Genomic DNA, 15,935 nt, shown 5'->3' on the forward strand with positions numbered 1-15,935 from the left:
ATGCATTATTAGACGCTACATATTGCACACGTAGCAACTCATTTGAGCAGACTACTGTCAAGGGAAGCAAAGTAGGGCCTCGGTAGGAAATATTACACATTCATTAACATCAGTAGAGTCATTATGAAGCCATTTAGTACAGGTAGTCATGTAAAGCATGAACCGGATACACTCTGTGCGCACCGCTTTCCTCCAACAATGACAGATGGTCGGCCCTTAAACGACATTCGTAGCATGCTGTCCCGGGATCTGCTCCTGCCTCTCGACTCTCTCCGCGTCCGTTAGCGAAGAAGCACTCTGGAAATCGTCGCCGTCTCTCTGTGGGCCCAAGGTATTGTATTGCCTCTCGACACTTGGGCTCTCGCTTCTAGTCGTACCCTCGTAGGCGGTAGTCCCAGGAACCGAATTGGTTACGCTTCCAGGCATTGCGCCTACGCCAAGGTTTCCAGAATACGAATGGATTGGCTCAACGTGCAGCTCGTAGCGGCGAAGATCTTCCTCGGCGTCAGTGAGGACTTGACGAGCTGCTTCCACCTCGGCGAAAGCAGGGTGTACGTCGCCAGGGACGATGGGAGTGTCGTCGACAAGATTCAGGAGTCGGCGTGCGTGTTTGGCTAAGATGATTTGCTTCTCGGCGCGCTCAATCGTGGCCGCAAAGTGGTGGTCATATGCCTCCTTGAACTTCTGACGCGTCTACGAAAGGTCAGCGAGCGCTCTGGAAAGAGGATTTCTAGTGAGCCATACGACGTTGCTCAATTGGGCCTCGGCGACCAAGCTCTGGGCTTCGGCTCGGACGAGCTCCTGCTCAAGCTGGACGATCTTAGTGCTCTGAGGCTCCTTGTACTTCAGTTTGGCAATCTCATCTGACACCTATAACGTTATTAGTATCAACTACGCTGACTACTGCGAGGGAGCGTACCTTGGACTTGTGGTCTCGGCTAGGCTGTACCGAACTCTCCGTATTACGGATATGCTTCAGGATGCCCCTGTACTCCTCTAGTGCCTGTGCATAGAGATCCTCTTGCTCTCCGATCTCTGCGAGCAGGACACCTAGTTTGTCCGAGATCTCTGAGACTGTCTCGTCCTCGGTCGCTTCACCCCACTCAGAAAGCTGCTGGGCGATGCCGACCCGTTCACGGGCTGCGGCTTCGTAGGCACCAATGGCATGATTCTCCGATTTGATAATCTTGAAGAGCTTCTTGGAGAGGTCTGGCTGCTGCGTGCCGCGTAGAGATGCCATTGTGAAGCGGTGCTTCGGTGCCGTCTTCTCGCCCGCACCGCCCTTCTTCGAGCGGACAGATAGTGATCGATTCCTGGTGCGGAAAGGCTTGGTCAGCCAAGGAGCCCGAGTAGGATTGTGCGATACATGCTCTGGGTTACCCATTCGAGTGTGTGATGCAGAAGGGGTAAGATGTTTGAACATGGCCACTGCACTGTCGGCAGAGTGTGATGTAACCCCAAGGAAGGCTGGAAACGCAGAGGCAATGCAAGCAGGACTCTCGAAAGATGAGGAATTTGAAGAGTAGCTTACATGGTGAAGGTGATCTGCTACAGGTTCTCCTATGACTACGTGGTGTGCTGCTCACAGTCATGGTCAGCACTGTCTATCTCGTGCTGGACGTTGCGCGCTCGCGCAGACAGTCGCGAAGACTGTGCGCTGCGATAGATCAAGCACACACCTTTTCTGGGAGTCCAAGGCAGATTGTTCTGGAACCCGTAACGCTCTGGGATCAGGGTGCTTGGGCCGGGGAGAGTGCTGTTTGAGGTTGGGGGGGTAGCGGGGGTGCAGCGTAGGGTTCTGATGGAAGTCGCGCAAGCCCGGTGATGTCATTGCGAATACTCTCCGGAAGGTGCGCACGAGAGGTCTAGTAGTCAGCCACACCCGTCGACACACATGGGGCGCGACGCTGGTGTGGCTCTGGCATCCATCCCAAACATTGCCGGCTCGTCCGCGACGACTCGTCCTCGAGGCCGTCTGCCATATTCTCTTCCCGAGGTTATTCTTGTATTAGACCGAACAGAACCTTGCCAACATGGCCGTGATTTTGTCTCCTTCCCCATTGCACCCGTTTGCAGTACGCGCAGGTGTCGCAGAGACTTGGCTGCAGTCATGGGTTACACGAGGCTGGCAGAAGATGCGTGACGGAACTGACTGTCACTCGAAAGCATTGGCACCAATGCCTTGCTGTGTGGTACAGTCACAATTACCTGTACGAACCTTGACAGTAGCAGCACACACACACACACACACACACGCGCGCGCGCGTTGGGCCCCATAGATCAAAAGCAAACGGCTCTTTAAATTATGTCCACGTGTGCGAATGCTCCTCCAGATGGAGCCCTGTTGCCCAGCATCTGAGTACTCGCCCTCGTACAATAACGGCACGAGATTCGTCGGAGCAAATGCTCCGAGCTGGAGACAAAGACGGCATGAGAAAGCCCGTGGCTCGTTACTGGACGCGACAGGTCCTTTGGGTTTGCGAAAGGGAACAAGGCGAAGGCGTTTAGAAAGACTATTCTCTATTGTTAGACGATATTGCAGGCATGATGCGTGACAGTTAATCAACCTACAGCTAACGTCACCTGCATTAGCGAGCCCGTCGTGCCGATCTCAGCCTCCCCGGGCCGCGTCGGTCTCTTTCTCCACTTCGCACTCCTCCTCAATCTTGAATCACCACGTCGTCCACATGTCCCCGCTCATCTCTGCTAGTTGTGCACACTCAAATCAATGCCTCGTGCCTTTATACAATCCACAAACTATACGCGTCGTTTACTGTCGTCCGAGTTTGGTGGGACATGTGACGACTCCTGCAGTGGGGACTTGGCGGCGGATCGACAACCTTGCCTGCTATGTATCGCGTTGTTTCCTTCCATGTGCATCCCAAGCAGCTGCATGCGATCGTTCCAACTGCAAGGGTGGCAAGGCTAACCAGGTTAACAGAATAGTAGGGCCTTTGCTAGGTACACTGTTGGCTCCGCCTTGGCGAAATGGACCATTGTAAGCTTATGGATTACCAACGCTGAGTATCTATGCCACGGCTCATCCCATAATCAACCACTCTGCCTCTTGCAATGCCATATTTTCGGAGATTTCGACCTCAATGCCAAGGCGTAGAGCCGCGTCAGAGGAGCCACTGAGGAGCTACTGAGGAGCCACTGCCGTGCCCAGTGCCGTTGTGCTCGGAGGGACGACATCAAGTCCCGCCGTTCATCACGCCTTTGTGGTCCATTCAACATTAGCTCCACTGCCGAATGGCAGCGCATTGGCTCGACAACCCTTCTCGTCGACGGCCACTATGGCTGTGACAAAAGAGGCCTTTGCTCGAGTAGACGGGTAAGCCGGAGTCTGCTCCGTTCACTCCTTCCGCAAGTGGATCCAGTACCGTGAGATACACTCAGCTACACCAGCCATCCATGTCGAGCCGAAGCAACTGCAATTCCTTTAGGAAAATGTCGTCTACCGGTGTGGCATCAAGTCCTCCAAAGCAGTGCCAGCTTGATCAAGCCGGATAAACCCGCGTCCACGCCTCATTCGCATTCTCCAACAAAGCCTCTGCGTCGTTTGGAGTTCATGCTTCCCAGGGACGGCGTTTTGGCCTATTGCGGAAACTTTGGGTGCATTTGCCTAGACGCCGTACGGCACCCCACGCTCTTTGATCAACCTACGACGCCTTGGCGCTGCTCATCACCTCAAACCGGCCGTTCTCAGTCTACCACCCCAGTCCATCAACAAGTGGAGCCGGGGCGAAAAGACACTCGCATAGGTACGTGGACCTAGGACGTTGTACGGACCGATCAAATGCACTCGTTTCTATTGGGCAAAGAAGGTGTTTCCCGCGCCAATTTCCAAGCCAGCAACATGTCAAGTGCTAGCTATCGATGACACATGATCGTTATACTATACAGGCTTCTACCGAGTATAAAGTAGCGCCATCCTGTTCATCAGCCGTGTGTTACTTCACCACAACGACCAGCAACATGGTGAAATCCGATCTTTTCATAGCATTTGCTACTCTCTGTCATGTTGCTCAGGCAGGATGTCCCTACATGGACAACGATGCCCGTGACCTGCCGGCCAGCCACCCTGCAGTCCGACGAGATGAGTCTACTGGTGCCCCCCCGGCGTCTACCGACGAGTTCCTGGCCAAATATGAGATCAAAGATACCGATGTATACTTGACCAACAACTTCGGAGGACAGATCGAAGACCAGGAAAGCCTAAGTGCCGGCGAAAGAGGACCTACGCTACTCGAGGATTTTACCTTCCGGGAGAAGATCACCCACTTTGGTATGATTGTGCTGAGACTGGCTACAAACTGCTCCTAACATGACTTTTAAGATCACGAACGCGTCCCAGAACGAGCAGTGCATGCCCGAGGAGCGGGAGCGCATGGTGTATTCACATCTTACGGTGATTGGGCAAACATCACTGGTGCCTCCTTTCTGAAGGCACCGGGCAAGGAAACACCAGTCTTCATCCGTTTTTCCACTGTTGCTGGAAGTCGTGGATCTGCAGATACTGTACGAGACGTCCATGGGTTTGCGGTCAGATTCTACACCGACGAAGGAAACTTTGGTAAGTACGGCTTGAGGACGTTAACACGCCCCAACACACCTCATAGATCATGCTTTGGTACTAACTATCTTTAGACGTGGTAGGAAACAACGTTCCTGTCTTCTTTATCCAAGATGCCATCAAGTTCCCAGATCTCATACACGCCGTTAAGCCAAGGCCAGACAACGAGATCCCACAAGCTGCTACCGGACACGACAGCGCTTGGGATTTCTTCAGTCAGCAGCCTTCATCTTTGCATACTCTTTTCTGGGCCATGAGCGGGCATGGCACTATCCGCTCATACAGACACACTGATGGCTGGGGCGTCCACACATTCCGTTTCGTCACGGATGAGGGGAAGACCAAGCTCGTCAAATTTCGGTTCAGAACTCAGCAGGGCAAAGCATCTTTGCTATGGGAGGAAGCGCAGATTACTGCAGGAAAGAACGCGGACGCTCATCGTCAGGACTTGTTCGAAAGCATCGAGAAGGGTTACTTTCCGGAGTGGGTCGTAAGTTCGAATGCTGTCCACCTTTCCCGCCATTCACTAACGTGATTCAACAGTTCGAAGCACAAATCATGGAGGAGGAAGACCAGCTACGGTTTGGCTTCGACCTACTTGATCCTACCAAGATCGTTCCTGAGGATATTGTTCCATTTACGCCTCTTGGCAAGCTCACCCTGAATCGCAATCCTCGCAATTATTTCGCCGAAACAGAACAGATCATGGTATGTACCGCAATGTTATCGCATGTTCCTACCGCTGACATGCTTCAAGTATCAAGTTGGCCACGTAGTCCGCGGTATCGACCTCACTGAGGACCCGTTGTTGCAAGGACGTCTCTTTTCCTACTTGGATACCCAGCTCAACCGCCACAACGGCCCGAACTTTGAGCAACTTCCAATCAACCAGCCTCGTGTGCCTGTCCATACGAATACACGCGACGGTGCTGGTAAGTCATGTTGAACTTGTGCTACAGTCTGCGGAATACGGTTACTAACCTTGGGCAGGGCAAATGTACATTCCACTCAACGTCGCCGCTTACTCTCCAAACACCCTCAACGGAGGCTCTCCACGACAAGCCAACCAGACCCATGGGCGTGGCTTCTTCACGGCGCCCAACCGCTCAGTAGGCGGACGCTTCACGCGCGCAGTCTCTTCGACGTTTGCCGACGTCTGGTCGCAACCTCGCCTCTTCTTCAACTCCCTGCTTCCTGTGGAACAACAGTTTCTCATCAACGCCATTCGCTTCGAGGTAGCGCAGCTCACAAGCGATGTGGTCAAGAATAATGTGCTCATTCAGCTCAATCGAGTGAGTCACGATGTTGCCGTGCGCGTGGCCGAAGCAATCAACTTGAAAGCCCCTGATGCGGATGCAAAGTACTACCACAGCAACACCACCACTGGAGTTAGCGCTTCGGGAGAGCCTTTGCTGAAAATCGACGGCCTTAAAGTTGGCTATTTGACTTCGAGCTCGGTGTCTGGCGACAGAGCTGCGGCTCTTAAGTCGGCGCTTGGGGATCTGAATGTTGGATTGGTTGTTGTCGCTGAGCGTCTCGGTCGTGGAATCGATCAGATATACCAGGCTACCTTCGCGGGTCAATTCGACGCTGTAGTTGTGGATGGTAGTGCAAATGCGCTTTTCGCACCAGCTGGAAGTCTGGCACATTCAAACGCAACATCGCCTGGCAATAGGACTGGAAGTGCACATTCAACCCTGTACCCTGCTGGCCGTCCGCTACAGATCCTACAAGATGGATACCAATGGGGCAAGCCTGTTGCCGTGGTTGGCGAGGGCAGCAAAGCTTTCGAGGCTGCAGGTATTGAAGCCGGTACGCCTGGTGTGTTTGAGTTTGGCAACTCGAGTGATGCGTCATCGATTGTGAAGCAGCTGTCCAAGGGATTGTACACATACAAGTTCTTGGACCGATATCCTTTGGATCAGTAGATTAGAGCGCAGGCTTGTGGGATTGTGGGATATCGACCTTGAGCGAAGAAGCGTAGTTGTTGCGACGGTCGATTAATCAGAAATCCAAACTTCAGTTCCTAGTTAATAATAAGCAACCTCACAGGCGGTGTTGATTGATACCCTCGTCAGACTTTCACGTGTATATGCATGTCATCTACGTGGTTTCCCGGTCTACGGCAAATCACCGCACAATGGCTTGGCAGCTCATGCAGGGAAACGCGATTAGGAGAGATTAACCCTACTCTAAGTGCGGAACCCCATCAATGCTGCTCCCAGTGAACTCCCTATTTACTTTTTGTCTCTGGAACACACGCAGACGCACATTGCAAAGCTCATAATCACGGCCCACCCTTCTTTACAAGTGCACCCGCACCGTTAGCACAGCCACGACGATCCCGCGCACGCTGGGCGCAGCATAGCTCGTCGATCTTGCTCTATATTTGGCCGATTGGTGCCACTCCACGCATCTCTGAGCGCTGTTGCGACCACAAAGGCGGCGGACCTGTTTCACCAACAAACGAACAAACAAACAAAGACTAGATACAATGTCGACAGCAGCAGCAGCAAACAAAGCACCGTCTACGGGCACGCCTCGGCGCGAAGTCACGTCCAGGACCGCGTCCTCCTCCCCTGGAGCGGCGAATCGAACTCCTGTCCGACCTTCGACATCGACTACGAATGGCCCAGGCGGCGTTGCGAGAACACGATCTGTCCGGTCCAGCGTCAATGGCGCCCCTGTCTCTGCGCGCGCAGCTGCTAAGCGGCCCACGGCACCGTCAACTCTAAGCAACGGGGAATCGCAGGCCGATGCCACCGATGACGAGGCCAGAGATGAGCAGGCCGTCTTCCTACAGGGCCTCAAGGATCGGCTGCAGAAGGCGGAAACAGAAGCAGAGGAGCGCCAGAAGCAGGTCGAGGTTCTCAATGCTCGGCTAGACGAAGCGCTCCAGGAGCAGGCCAAGCTCGAAGAGCGCGCACACGAAGAAGAGGAGAAGGTCGAGTCGTTAGACAACGAGAAGCGCGAGCTGACACGCCAACACCGCGAGTTGGAGGCCATCTACGAAGCCGAGCGTGCACAAGCTATGAAGGAGAAAGAGGAGACCCATACCAGGGAAGATGAGTTGCAGGACACGATCCAGCGGTTGAAGGAGACAATGGCCTCAAAACACGGCCAGACAGCCGAAGGTGACGAGGAGCATTTGTCACGATCCTGTAAGTCATTTTCATTGCCGATGACCATGTCGATACTGACTGTTCTATAGCGAGCTTCCGCCACAATCCCTCTCGCACCAACTCCTCGCAGAATCTCGACAACGTTGCTTCCTTTGCACCGCCCTCGTCGATCCAACGCAGCAACTCGCGTAACAATTCGAAGCTCATCCATCAGAAGGATAAGATCATCGAGGACTTGCGCCTAGAACTTGCCGAATATCAAGTCAAGGTTCTTGAAGTAGAGAACGCCGGCGGAGGGCGTCTGCGAGAACTGGAGAAGCAGCTTCTTGAGACACGCATGACGAATGCTAGGCTCATGGAAGACAATGAGAGCTTCCAACTGCTGTTGGGTGAGAAGACGCTCAACGGCGATCTAAGTCGCGGCGACTTCCTGCGCGAGTCGTCGCACACTGAAGACCGCGCCCCATCGCGTAACGGCCCATCGACCAGCTTGGCCGACGAGCTTCAATCGGCAGAAGAGGCTGATGTAGAAGTGGTTCGCAAGCTCGAAGCCGAAATCAGCAATATGAAAGACCAGAACAAGGCCCTAACTCTCTACATCAACAAGATCATCGGCCGTCTCCTTACTTACCAAGGATTTGAATCGGTACTGGGTAATGACCTTGAAGCAGACAACGCGCAGGGCGCGCCGGACAAGAACAAAGAGCTCCCGCCACCTCCACCTCAGGAGAATGAACAGCCGCAAGGCTTTCTTCAGCGCGCAAAGTCTGTCGCCATGGGCGGGAACCGCAAGCCGCGACCGTCGAGCATGATGGGCCCGCCACCTATCGCACCTGCGACTAACCAGCAGAGTGTGAATGAAGATCCCGCGACCGCACCAAGCATTCCTCTCACACGCTCAACATCTAACCGCAAACCGAGTGGTGGCTACTCACATCGCCGCTCCACCTCTGAAATACCCCAGCCTGGCGCCGCGAATGTCGTCAATAACATGTACCGCCCGTCTTCTGTGTCAACGACCCCTGGTGCAGTCTCGCCTGGCATCGTCTCTCCACGCAACTCCTTCTTCGGCCTCCCCGTCAGCGGAGCCGGAAATAGCAACCCGACATCAAGAGTGCCTTCAGGCCAAGTTCCTATCCACGAAGAGAGGGAGTATGATGCGAAGACCGAGACATCTTCATCAACGGCCAGCCATGTGGATACACCGAGCCCGCCGCGACGTTTGGAGAGGGGCGACACCAGCACTGGTGTCATGACGGGTAAGGGTATGCGGCCATTACGGTTAGTGCAGAACGAAGAAGAGGCTGTGAAGGCGAGGAAGGCAGCCAACAGAGCGAGTTGGTTTGGTGGTCTGTTTGGACAGGCGCCACCACAACAGAATCAGGAGAATGGGCAGTAGAACTACTTTCGCCCTAGATTTCAATAGGCTTACCAAAGTTTGATGCTTGGTAGCTAATTGGATATATGCTCATGTCATGTACGAGAATGCGGGAACGACCGAGTATGTGTTATGGGAAATGCAGAAGGGCAGGAGGAACGCTGGACGACATTTTGTATACGACCGGTTCCGAATTTCTCCTTGCACTCTGGCTTTTGGATGGACTGTAGGCGTAATGAATTCATTTTTACCCCCTTGTAGTTGCATTTTCCTTCATCTTCTTCCTTTTCCCTTTTCTTCTCACTGTGCCTTCTCACTGTGCCTTCGCACCAGTCCGCCTCTGCTTCCGCCTCCTCTTCCTCTCCACACTCAAACTACACTCTACCTCACTTTGCACACCCACCCCTCCCCCATCACTCTCTACCTCCTCATGCCCGCCATCCTCCTCGGCACAACGAACCCCGCTCGTCCTCTTCCTTCCAGGCTGTCTTGCATCGTAGTTCCCTCCCCCTTCCACGTCCTGCGGCAGACAACTCAGACTCTCCCGTCGCGCAGCACACTTCCCGCATAGCTTGTTTTCGCTTTGTCGCCGTCTCTTCATGCGGTTCGGACACTTTGCTGGATCGAAGTTGTGCAACAGAGCGTGGCTGCAGCGCGTGTAGCGGATTCGTAGCGTCCAGGTGCATGTGCGGCAGGTGGAGAGGAGGATGTAGCACATCTTTGCTTGTCTTTCAGGGTGGCTTGGTGCTTGATGTTGACTGAACGTGGGGCTTATATTACGACTGGAAACTTGGGTGGCTGCCGGAGCGGTGGTTTTTGTCTGGAGCCAGTTGGAATTGTAGTCCGTTGTTATGGCGATGATATGGGTTTACGGCGAGTAATTTTGCGGGTTGTGTTGCTGATCATCTGTGTTCCTTGGGGTCCCTTCCGTGGTGGTAGGAGATATATATCGTAATTAGTGCTTGATGCAGGTGGTTTGTTGGACTTCGATTGCCATTTGTCTCAAGCCATATTCTTTGATTCATGCAGATAAGTTGCAAAACATTTCATGGCATTGTTCTTGTCTCCGAAGTGGGTGAGACTTTGTGTTCCATGTTTTGATCGTGTCTCGCTTCTGTCTAAACAGATACGCTCCGAAACAAACATGCCAATACCGAATGCGTGGCTGGTAGAGATCCCACGTAAGGGTATCTGGAAACCTTGTTAGGGCCAATATTAGCATCTCGCAATGGCTCTGGAGTAGATTTGGTCTCTTGAGGGTACTGGGCTTAACTAGAATGGAAAAAATTAAGGATAGTAACTTAAAACGAAACGTAAAAGAACGATCTAGCAGACTCAGCTCTACCTTACATCTTATTCTTGGCTGTCCATTTATCATACAGCGTGAACGTCGCATCTCCATACTTCTTCTCTAGAATTGCAATCTTATTGCGACGCGTGATCTCAATGATAATATCCACCCAATCATCATCAAGCTTCTTCATCTCACGGCTGTTTTGAACCCGATGGCCTATATCTATTAACGACCGCAGGGTCTGCTGCCTGTTTTTGAGTTCTCTCGATGACAGATTGGCGTATTTTTTGCGAGGTGAAATGTTGGGTTCGGGCTCCTGGCGCGTATTTCGTCTGGATATGACAATGTGTCCTGTTTTGGTCATATATAACCTCCAATCCGGATCGTGAATGTGGGATTCCATATTCTTGTAGTCGCGGACAAGCTTGAATTCTACAAGAAGCTTTTGTTTATGGCTGGGCTTTGCTTGTGCCGCAATGATAATCTGGAAGGCACCTCTGAAGTCTAAATCTTCGGCAGGGTGCCATCCGTTTTGATGCAACATGTCTACCAGAAAGTTGTCTAGGCCAGGCTGCATGGGCTGATGTACGTACAGCCTTAATCTCCTGACATTCTGGAAAGCTGCCAGCTGCCTAAGGACTTCGCGTGGCCAGAGATTATATAAAACGCAAATATCCAGCGTCAGATCCGTCAACGCAGGAGATTTTCCAGGAAAAAGACCAAGGTCGAAGAGATTCGGCATAGCAAAGCCTGGCCAGAAGACCTCGTAGGGTTGGTGCCATGAAGTATACTTGGTCAGTGTTCGCGCAGTTTTATCCAGGATGGACCAAGGCAGCGCGTGCATGATTCTTGCATTTGACTGATCGTCAGCATCCATGAAATGATTATACACCAGCGTTCTGACCCTGCCGAGAGGTGCGCCTGTGCACGGTTCGAGGTGCTCCGTGAGTTCTTCCATTCCTTCCCCTTTGTCTGCAAGGATATTCAGATAGGTGAGCCGTGGCACCCGAGAGATAAAAGGTATGAGATCCGTAGCGCGAGAAAGCATCAGGTACTGCAGCTTAGACCATCCATCTTGCACACCCCATGCATTAAGCTCCATTCTCGTGAAGATGACTGATCTGATTGTGAGGTAGAGCACCTCCAACTGCGGAAGACGAGGGGTTCTGAACCGTGATAACAGCTCAGGGAAGAACTTCCTTCCGTCATTTTCAACCGGCCCACGGTATATGCGCAAAACGCCCAAGTTCGGGGCACTTTTGAGGAGATCGACTAGGTCGCCTTTGAAGTCGTCGTACAAAAGGGCATTGCTCTGGGCAGAGAAATCAAATGATGTTAGATGTTCGAGGACCGGACTAGTAAAGAAGTACCGTGTGGGAGGCAATCGACTTGTACTTGCGATTTGCCCAGCAAACATCTGAGTCACCCTTGTCCTGATTCTAGATTTTGGGTGGTGGAAGTGTATACTGTCGAGCACGAACTCTGGGAGTGCTGCATAGTCATCCCAGGATAATTCCTGTAGTCTTGTAACCTGTGCCAAGGTTTTGTCCAGCAACCTCCATTCAGCTGTAGTGGCCTGGTCACAGCTCTTCAGTGCTATAGTTCGCACGAATACTGGTAAATTGGAATAAACCTTGGATAGCCGTTGGAGCAGGACGCGCCCTAGGTGATCTGAGAAATCGATCGTAATGATCCTGTAAATCCAGGGGATGCAAGCAAAGTATGCGACTATGCAGACTCGGCATAGCTTCAACAAGTCTCCTCGGTGACCAACAAAGACGTGATATACCACTTTATCCAGGACATCGTAGGGTATACTAATCTTGGTTTGACGCCGTGGCCTCGAATTCTGGGCCCACAGAAGAGACTTCTGTTTTTCTGGCCACCGTCTCATAGACGTATGCGACTCTTTTACCACGAAAGGGAGGACGATGAAGGCGTCTTGGGTCGGATGCAGGTCCCCTAATAGATCTGACTGCGTGTACCTCTGATGTATGCTGAGAGTGTATCGAGGGCATAACGCCACCGTATACATGTTAGCTTCACTACCAACATCTTCCTTAACCTTGTACATACCTTTTTAAAAATTCCAAAATTGTTGCAGCTATGTTTTCGGCCGGAGAAGCGGGAGGAAGGAGAAGGAGATCATGCTTCAAGATATGAAAGGAAGGCATCTAAATAAGGAAGTGGGGATGTTAATAATATAACCAAATGTTTGGCGTGATATCTCTTAATATTCACACATCTTGGTTCCTCGGTGGATCTCTACCGTGAACTCACTCTACTATGGCGCTTGAACACTTTTCAAGACTTTTCAAGCCATTCGGAACCATCTAATGCTGGGCTCAATGGAAACCCAGCTCTTCTAGAACCTCTGGGAGTAAAGAGTACTTCTTACAAATTCTATATCTGTGCGACATTTTGGTTAGGCTGTATTGTAGTAAGGGGTTATCCAGAGCCACAGCCCACAATCCACGGTGCACCTCGGTATAATTACGCGTTCGCGTAGCTTCCCTGGTCCGCGCGGCCATGCATGACACGATAGTATCTGAACCGACATAGAGGCAATATCTCCGTAGTTCGGTGTACTCCATGACTATAGGAGGTAGCTTGATTGGTAAGCCTTTTGGAAGGAGAGCTTCCATGCGAAAAGGGATGTAAAAGAAGTTGAAGAAAGACGGAGCCTGGGGGGGAACTGTGGACGATTTATAGGTTAAGAGCACACGGGTGCTTCCATTGGCCACCCAATCATTATCCCCGCGTTGACAGTGGTAAGCGCAACACGAAAGCGGTAAAGCGCGACATGAACAACCTCGGCAGCGGAGACGCCATCTCACGACCAAGCCGCGACTCGAGCAAACATTGGTTTAGAAGTACCCCATACCACCCCAGATTCCACCTTTCCGACCGTATATACACTCGAACCTCTCGACAAAAATACCCGACTAGCCTAGACGGCCTCTCAAAACTTCACCAGAGTATAGTGTACACGCTCGATACACCTCCGCTCCGTCGCTCAACCCCCGTCGCATCGCAATCACAATGTCCGAATCTCTCACAACGAAGCAAGTCGCCGAGCACAACACAGTCGAAAAGGGGCTATACATTATAATCGACAGCGACGTATACAAGATGGACACATTCGTAGAGGAGCACCCTGGCGGTGCAAAGATCTTGAAGAGAGTGGGAGGAAAGGATGCTAGCAAGCAGTTCTGGAAGGTGAGTTCGTTGGTATCCTAGAAGACAGAGCAGAGCGGACCGTCTTTCCCGCTTCTTTGTTGATTTTAAGGGAAGTGGATATTAGGCTGACAGTAAATGCACGAATAGTACCACAACGATGGCGTACTGAAGAAGTACGCGCCGAAGCTAAAAGTTGGCACCGTAAAGGAGGAGGCGAAATTATAAGATACTCCATTTGAATATAATCTTGATACAACGCGTGGTGCTACGCGACATCTTCTTCGGCTTGTCGATGCATTGATTCGTCTGGCCAACAACCTCTGGACAACCCCCAGCATCTAGTCTACATGTTTTGCTCCAACACCCAAAAGCCTACGTGATCTCATTCCTCGTGATTAGTAACATTATACATAGAGCCCACGTTTGTTTGTCTATGAACACTACAAACATCCTCTGAAACACCGCCCACACCCGCCTATATGCAATGTAATTTCCCAGACATGTCGCCAACTTCACAAAAGAGGCAGTGAAAAGAACCCTCTAGAAGAAAAGCCGTGACTCGAGTGAGAATGACATGGCTTGAATGCTTCGATAGGAATAACAAGTAGCTAAGATGGTGGGATATCTTGGACGGTAAGAAGCAGTATGCAACGCAATAGACGAGCAGAAAAGACGACAAGAAGAAGAAGAAGAAGAGAACAAACACCCCATGCGTGACCTCATGACGAACCAACACCCTCGTTAATGCCGTGAGCGAAATGCGAAAACCCCAATGCCAATTCCCCTCCTTCCTCCATGGAACAAAAGTAGACACGGGTGGAATAAAACGTGGTAACGAGCGTGGGTAGCGGTACAAACGTCGCTCATTACACCCATGACACACTACACTTTACGCTTCTCTTCATAAACTCGGATACAACATACACGCTCCGGTGTGTTCGTTTTATACCAGTACCCATTCACTTCCCCTCTTGATGAACTTATCCAGCATCATGGTAACATCCGTAAGCACAAAGCGGCAGATGTAGAAGCCGAAAAATTCCGCGGCGTGGCGAGCGGAGAGTTCGAGACCGACGTGTGTGGGGGATGAGTGCTTGAGGCCTGGGTCTTCGACTTGGCGAGCGATTTGGTCTACGAATACTGTCAGCATACATTCACACAAACTTTTCGCGTGATGTAGAATAGGTTGAATGGCGAGGGGGCTGTGAAGAAAGCAGAACGTACCCAAGATCTGAACCGAATCAAACAACCTCGCCAAACTGCTCATGTACCCCGAATTCGGCCCCTCAAACACCACACCGCTCACATCTCTCTTCGCAAACCTAATACTTGGCAAGTTTGTCATAGGCAAAGTCGTCATAACTAGCGAGTCCTTGGGGACTTCTGCACTCTTAATGTTAGCCATGCCGGCTAGATTCACACCAGAATTCTTGGAGCGCAGCTTCCGCCACGACGCGAGGTATGATTTGCCTTGCGCAACAGCACTCTTTGCCCCGTGGTCCTGAGACCCATGGGAACCTTTGTGTGAGCCATCTGTCGAGGTTGCACCGTCCCCTACGGTAGTTGCGTCTTTGAAAAGGGTTTGTACGCTGTGAACGCCGACTTCGTTCCCGAGTTTCTTGGCTAGTAGAGTCTGAACTTGATCGAGAACTACTTCTAGAGACTGCATCTCTTCCAAGATAGCGTCTGCATCGAAAGTGTCCACAGATGCCAGCTTCTGTAGTGCTGCTGTCAGGAGATCACAGTTCGCAATCTTGTCCTCGATATTCTTCAACTTGACGCCTTTCACTCGCCACACATCTCGCGGGATGAAGAGCTTTGTGGACAGATATCCACCGCGAGGGTGCGCAATGGTCTGGTAGAAACACCGCATCAGCCAGAACGGTCGTAGAAGATATGAATCTGGACATGGCTCTAAAGGTATCGGTGCGTTTGTCACATCTGGACTTGGTGAGCCGGGCGAAAAGGGTGAATGGATGTCGCTCTCGAACAAATGCATTCCGCCGCTCGGTAGCCCATCCACGTTGAATGTAGGGATACTGGGCGTTGGCAGCGGTAAACCGGCATTACTTGGCTTCCGTCCCGTGATAGAGAACGTGGTGCTGAGAGGTGTTCCCACTGAGCCATCCGAGCCATCTGGACTCGATATGGATAGATTTCGCGCCTTCAGACTAAGAGACGACTTGTTTTTCCTGATTCCCATTGCTGAACTCTTTCCAGTTCTCGGCGAACCAGGCACCAGACCAGACTCATTTGAGACAGCATTGAGGGCTGGTGTCGCTGGTGAAACTGTAGTAAAGGTGTCGGCTGGACTATATAAAGTCGGCTGCGGGGATGGAGCTGCAAGGCCAGTCTGTTGAGACACTTGTGGCAGAGCGGGTAGTT

General features: G+C 51.8%; 6 protein-coding genes across 6 annotated transcripts; 3 read left to right on the forward strand and 3 right to left on the reverse strand.

Moving 5' to 3' along the window:
* Positions 1-151: 151 nt before the first annotated feature.
* Positions 152-1,713, reverse strand: K460DRAFT_76691 (uncharacterized protein). The gene is made up of 4 exons (XM_040938667.1): positions 1,532-1,713; positions 920-1,313; positions 745-870; positions 152-693 (listed from the first exon to the last, which is right to left on the reverse strand). Coding segments are annotated over exons 1-4 (999 nt in total). The 5' UTR covers positions 1,534-1,713; the 3' UTR covers positions 152-216.
* A 2,265-nt stretch (positions 1,714-3,978) lies between these two features.
* Positions 3,979-6,504, forward strand: K460DRAFT_278312 (catalase-domain-containing protein; the record flags this gene model as incomplete). Its single annotated transcript, XM_040928243.1, has 6 exons — positions 3,979-4,288; positions 4,340-4,576; positions 4,651-5,066; positions 5,120-5,284; positions 5,334-5,508; positions 5,567-6,504. The coding sequence occupies 6 exons, from the start codon at positions 3,979-3,981 to the stop codon at positions 6,502-6,504; spliced, it is 2,241 nt and encodes a 746-aa protein (XP_040791103.1).
* A 566-nt stretch (positions 6,505-7,070) lies between these two features.
* On the forward strand, positions 7,071-9,097 carry K460DRAFT_281012 (uncharacterized protein; the record flags this gene model as incomplete). The annotated part of the gene is made up of 2 exons (XM_040928456.1): positions 7,071-7,737; positions 7,788-9,097. The coding sequence occupies 2 exons, from the start codon at positions 7,071-7,073 to the stop codon at positions 9,095-9,097; spliced, it is 1,977 nt and encodes a 658-aa protein (XP_040791104.1).
* Positions 9,098-9,351: 254 nt separating this feature from the next.
* On the reverse strand, positions 9,352-10,054 carry K460DRAFT_76644 (uncharacterized protein). Its single transcript, XM_040938666.1, has one exon. It carries the CDS (start codon positions 9,792-9,794, stop codon positions 9,390-9,392), a length of 405 nt encoding a protein of 134 aa, XP_040791105.1. The 5' UTR covers positions 9,795-10,054; the 3' UTR covers positions 9,352-9,389.
* A 1-nt stretch (position 10,055) lies between these two features.
* Positions 10,056-12,514, reverse strand: K460DRAFT_76725 (uncharacterized protein). The gene is made up of 3 exons (XM_040938668.1): positions 12,447-12,514; positions 10,427-12,396; positions 10,056-10,267 (listed from the first exon to the last, which is right to left on the reverse strand). The coding sequence occupies exons 2-3, from the start codon at positions 12,262-12,264 to the stop codon at positions 10,195-10,197; spliced, it is 1,911 nt and encodes a 636-aa protein (XP_040791106.1). The 5' UTR covers positions 12,265-12,396; positions 12,447-12,514; the 3' UTR covers positions 10,056-10,194.
* Positions 12,515-13,412: 898 nt separating this feature from the next.
* K460DRAFT_375393 (cytochrome b5) lies at positions 13,413-13,775 on the forward strand (the record flags this gene model as incomplete). Its single annotated transcript, XM_040934762.1, has 2 exons — positions 13,413-13,589; positions 13,698-13,775. 2 exons carry the CDS (start codon positions 13,413-13,415, stop codon positions 13,773-13,775), a joined length of 255 nt encoding a protein of 84 aa, XP_040791107.1.
* Positions 13,776-15,935: the final 2,160 nt, after the last annotated feature.

Source organism: Cucurbitaria berberidis, assembly GCF_010015615.1.
Source record: "Cucurbitaria berberidis CBS 394.84 unplaced genomic scaffold K460scaffold_2, whole genome shotgun sequence".
Lineage (NCBI taxonomy): Eukaryota > Fungi > Ascomycota > Dothideomycetes > Pleosporales > Cucurbitariaceae > Cucurbitaria > Cucurbitaria berberidis.